The 5,006-nt window shown below is 50.3% G+C and overlaps 1 protein-coding gene across 1 annotated transcript; it reads left to right on the top strand.

Annotated features, from left to right (window-relative positions):
• Positions 1 to 2,761: 2,761 nt before the first annotated feature.
• On the top strand, positions 2,762 to 4,163 carry HS3ST6 (heparan sulfate-glucosamine 3-sulfotransferase 6). Its single transcript, XM_031555767.1, has one exon. It carries the CDS (start codon positions 3,380 to 3,382, stop codon positions 3,989 to 3,991), a length of 612 nt encoding a protein of 203 aa, XP_031411627.1. The 5' UTR covers positions 2,762 to 3,379; the 3' UTR covers positions 3,992 to 4,163.
• Positions 4,164 to 5,006: the final 843 nt, after the last annotated feature.

Genomic DNA, 5,006 nt, shown 5'->3' with positions numbered 1-5,006 from the left:
TTGCTTCTGTCACTGGCTTATGTCAGCGGTCATTTTTTAATAACAATAATGAAGGAGTTGTTTTTTCCCCTTTTCCCGGTGTGCTTTTACCCCTTTTCCTTTTCTAGTGCTGGTGCCAACACAGAACCCAGTCCAACTGCTCCCATCACCAGCACTGTGCATTATCAGGTCCGGGGCCGTTGTGAGTGTGCCTGGCACAGGCTGGGCCTTGGGAGGACGCTGCCAGCATCGCCCGTGGGAGCTCTGGGCTGGAGCCTCCCTTATCGCCATGCAGGCACATCCGTTATGTTACACTCAGCCCATCCCTGGGATGGATTCTCCTCCATCTCCAGCAAACCAATCGCAGAGCCAGGGAATCCTGAACCAATTAACCCCACTTTTTGAAGTCTGCTTTGATTACCTGCCCGCTCTGGCTGTTAATCTGTGTTTAAAGCAGCTTTCTGCCTTTTTATCAGGGTTGTAATTCATTGCGCCTCGCTACCTCAACAGAGGAGGTCATTAATCATTGTGAGGGCCCCTGGGAGCACAGCCTTAATCTGCCATTTCCCATTGCCTATTGGAGGGTGGGCCCGGAGGTGTCCGGCAGCACTCGGTTGACAGATCCAAGGGCACAGTTCTGAGAGGAGACCCTCAGTGACTGATCACCCACGTGGTGCAGTGGGAGCTGGGTTGGGGGGAGATGCTCACAGTTCACCATCATCTCTGCGCCGTGTTCCTGCTGCTGCCGACCTGTTAACAGTTCCACATGTTGAACATCTCCATGTAGGAAATCCCATTGCCTATGCCTCTCAGATGGCAGTCATCTCAGTATTCACCAAAAACTGGAGCTTAAAAACCCACCTCCTGGGCATGCAATCTTTCTTGAAATACGAATTTCTCAAAGGCTGCTGAGTGCTGCCATGTCACAATGTCTCTCAAGGTGCTCAAGAACCGTAGATATGTGGCACTTGGGGAGATGGTCAGTGGGCATGGTGGGGGTGAGTTGGCATTGGCTTGGTGACCTTAGACATCTTTTCCAACCTTAATGATTCATTGATTCTATGATGTGTACCTATGGGCAATGCTTGGCATACTCAATGTGTTCTCTTAGTAAAAATTAACTGTATATTCAACTAAAGTTTCCACTGCTTTTGCTAAGGTGGAGCATAACAGGTCCCTTGATTTCTGGTTTAAGTCAGGTCTGTAGGTGGAGGTGGGTTATCAATAATTAACTGGAGTAATTCAGGGGGAAGTCTTAGGGAGCTAATGGAAATGCAGAATAACACAATTGTCTTGCAAGGAACTGGGAATCTGTGGGACAGAGTTGAGTGGAAGGTGGGTGTTGCTGCCTTAACATGGACTTTTAATAAAATTTTACTTTAATGACATTTTTTGTTAAGCATAGGAGAATGTGGCTGGCTCTAATTATAGCTGGGACTGCTCCTGCATGCATGCAACCAAGGATGGCAGGATGTGTGTGGGCTCTGGCAGTTCTGGCTGTCAATCACCCAGATAGGAGATAAAGCAGCTTTTGGAAGATACTTCCATGCAAGCTTGGCTTGGGGCATCCAGAATGGCATCATTCCTCATGGTCACCGTGTCAGGGTAGGGGGGACCCAGGTGCCCATCCTTTTTCAGTATACTTGGTATCTCAGTGTGCACTGAGAGCTCTGGACAGGGTTTTCTTTCCTAGAAATAACCCTAATCCTTGGATTACAGATGGAGCGGCATGTGTTGGCACTGAAAATCTGATGGCTTTAAATGATTTAGTGATTTTTTTCTCAAAAACTTGCCTTCCTTTGACTTTTCAGTGGTCATCCAGGTGAAAGATGGTGATACGGTAGAACTTCAGCTTGGGTCAAAGCAACACCAGTTTATAGAGATCGGAGAGAAGCAGAATTTCGGCTTTGTGTTGGCTCTCCAGGAGCTTGGATGATATCATCCCAAATATTGTGTGAGGAACATTTTGTTGTACATTGAGGACAGGGTCTGATTTAGGTCCCACGTGTGCTGAGAGGCATCTCAGGAAAGTACTGGGAGCAGTGCTGCGTTCCCAGAGGGGGGAACTGGCCCATGTGGGCTCAGGGACACACAAGGGATGGGGATGGGCAGGAGCCATGCTGGAGGTGTCTATTCCCATCATCCCCCAGCTAGCTGAGAAGTGGCATTGTGGGTTGGCTTTGGAATGCATTTAGGGTTACAACTACATTGTAGTTACTACTATAACTACAAGGAGATGTGACAACCTGCTGCCAGGAGCCCCTCCATCCAGCTGTGCCAGCTGTGCCTGCCCCTGCTAATGGGGCTCAGGATAAGAAGTGGCTCTGTGAGTGCCGTCACTGTCCAAACAAAGCCAACAAAATACAGCCACAAGTGGCTTTGCATCTCATTTGGGGGAGGGAGTAATGTGGGGCCCAGCGTTGCTCACAAATGCTTTTAATAAAGTGTTCTTTCCTGCGTCCAGAGGAAAAAAAAACCCAAACCTCAAGCCTTTTCCCATTACATAAGGAACAGATGCTGCTGGGCAGAGCCCTGGCGTGCCGACAGTGTGGTCAGGACATCATCCCATTACTCCTGGCCATGGCTGGTATTCAGGACTGGGTAGCTCAGTGTCAGGAGGTGTATGTGGGTGTACCAGAGGCATGCCAGCACCCACACAGTGCACACCATGTTGGTTTCCATTTATAAAATAGTGCACACCTGCAGGGTTTGTACTTTGCTAGGAATGATGCTGGGTGGGAGCAATGACTGTGATCATGTATCTGTATGTGTAGGTGGACACACAGTTCTTGTCTCAGAAGAACCTACTGGAGTGATTCAGTCATTTCCCACAGTACTAAGTCAATCTCTGAAAGCGTCCCATCCCACTCCATCCCTTCCCATCCCATCCTCCTTCATCAAGATGGCCAGAAGGGACATGCTCAGCCCCAAGTGGAAGGAGACGTGGGGGAGTTGGGAAGGCACCCATACTGGTGTAGGGGCAGCATGCTCCAGTCCCTTCCCAATCCAGCCCCAGCTCTCTCAGCCCAAAGGGTGACATGCATGGGTAATTTCTCCAGTAATTAATGCCTCATTAAAGGGCGCAGGGGAACAATCTCAGTAGTGAGTTTTACACAACATAATGCCTGGGTCCTGAGAGGTTTCCTGCCCTTTTTTTTTTGAAGGGAACTGTCTTTTTCTGGCCTTAACTGCTTGCTCTCTGGAGGCAGAGGAGGTTGAACCTGATGGGCACCTGCATTGTGGTTGGGTCAGGTTTGAGGGGAAAGTTGCCTGTCCCTATGATCAGGGCTGGGAACTGGGGCTGCGGCAGGCTCTGAGAAGATGAGGTGGGAACCAGTAGAGTGCAGTAGGGTCACATCCACCAACCCTGACCGTATTGCGTTCTCTCCCCAGGAGCTTGATGCCACGGACACTAGAGGGGCAGATCACCATGGAGAAGACCCCCAGCTACTTTGTCACCAAGGAGGCTCCGCGGCGCATCTACAACATGTCACGGGACACCAAGCTGATCGTGGTGGTGCGCAACCCCGTCACCCGCGCCATCTCGGACTACACGCAGACGCTTTCCAAAAACCCCACCATCCCCAGCTTCCAGGACTTGGCCTTCAAAAACATCAGCACGGGACTGATCGACACGAGCTGGAGCGCAGTCAGGATCGGGATCTACGCCAAGCACTTGGACAACTGGCTGCAGTACTTCCCCCTCTCCAAATTCCTCTTTGTCAGCGGAGAGAGGCTGGTCAGCGATCCGGCTGGGGAGATGGGCCGCGTCCAGGACTTCCTGGGTCTCAAGAGGGTGGTGACGGACAAACATTTCTATTTCAACCAGACAAAGGGCTTTCCCTGCCTGAAGAAGCCGGAGGGCAGCAGCAAACCCCGCTGCCTGGGCAAGTCCAAGGGGCGGCCGCACCCCAAGATCGAGGGGCAGGTGGTGCAGCGCCTGCAGGAGTTCTACAGACCCTTCAACATGAAGTTTTACCAGATGACGGGGCAGGACTTTGGCTGGGACTGAACGGGGCCACCGGCAGCCTCCTCCCTCTGTTCTAATTTATATCGGACCTTTTCCGGCAAGAAACGGACCCTTCCGGAGTAGAGAGAAATATTTAAGAAATAAAACCACAGATGACCCCTCCTTCCCCTTCCTCCCCCGACCAGATTAAATATTCTTCCATATAAATCTTGCTGATCTGTTTTAACCGTGGCTGTGCTGGTGACAAGTGCATGGATGTGATTGAGTGCTACCCAACACGAGTGCTGGGAGCCAGCCTGCCCTGTGATGCCCACGCTGGGTCTGTATTTGGGGCAGGCTTTGGCTGCAGTTGGCCAGGCAGCAAAACCCAAAGCACGGGGCGTTTTGTGCAGGCTGGGAATCGTCTGAAGGAATTTCCTCATTGAGAAAAACGATTAATGGTGGTGGTTTGGAATAAGTGCCGGATCTGGGGATAAAGACGGGGAGCTGCATATCACATACCTTCCTTTGAGTAACCCAGATGATGAAGCAGGGCATTTCTCACCCTTAGGATAGAAATCCTCGCTTCCCCAAATTCACCCAAGCAGAGCAAACAAAAGCCCCAATCTCTGACCTTTGGGTTCAGTCATCTCAATAGATCCTCACATCTGCAGCCATAGAGAGCCATCACGGGAGGCTGCAGAAATTAGTTTAATCTGAATTAACTACTTTTCCCTTAATTAAAGATGGGGAAACATTTAATTAACCTTTAATATCTTATTAGTGACTTGCATTTGTCTTTTTAATGAGCTAATTATGTGTTTTCAAGGGCCCTGGGGCATCACATTGCTTGCAAATATGCTTTGGCTGTAGTTTCTTCCACTACAGTGCATCCCAGCGCTGACCATTCTACCACGCATGCTGTGGAACTGCTCAGCACCACTGCTGTGCAGCATGATGGATGGGTGGGTACCACTTGTCCCGGAGGTGATGGATGTGGTGGGTACCACTTGCCCTGAGGGTGATGGATTGGGTGGATACTATTTGTCCTGTAATGCACAGAAGGCAGAGGAACTTT

The sequence above is a fragment of the Meleagris gallopavo genome, chromosome 16, assembly GCF_000146605.3.
Source record: "Meleagris gallopavo isolate NT-WF06-2002-E0010 breed Aviagen turkey brand Nicholas breeding stock chromosome 16, Turkey_5.1, whole genome shotgun sequence".
Lineage (NCBI taxonomy): Eukaryota > Metazoa > Chordata > Aves > Galliformes > Phasianidae > Meleagris > Meleagris gallopavo.
Note: the sequence above shows the minus strand (reverse complement) of the source record. Positions and strands in the feature narration are given on the sequence as shown.

Excerpts from the sequence above, each read along its gene's own strand:
- HS3ST6 (XM_031555767.1), top strand. The coding sequence starts at position 3,380 with ATGCCACGGACACTAGAGGGGCAGATCACCATGGAGAAGACCCCCAGC.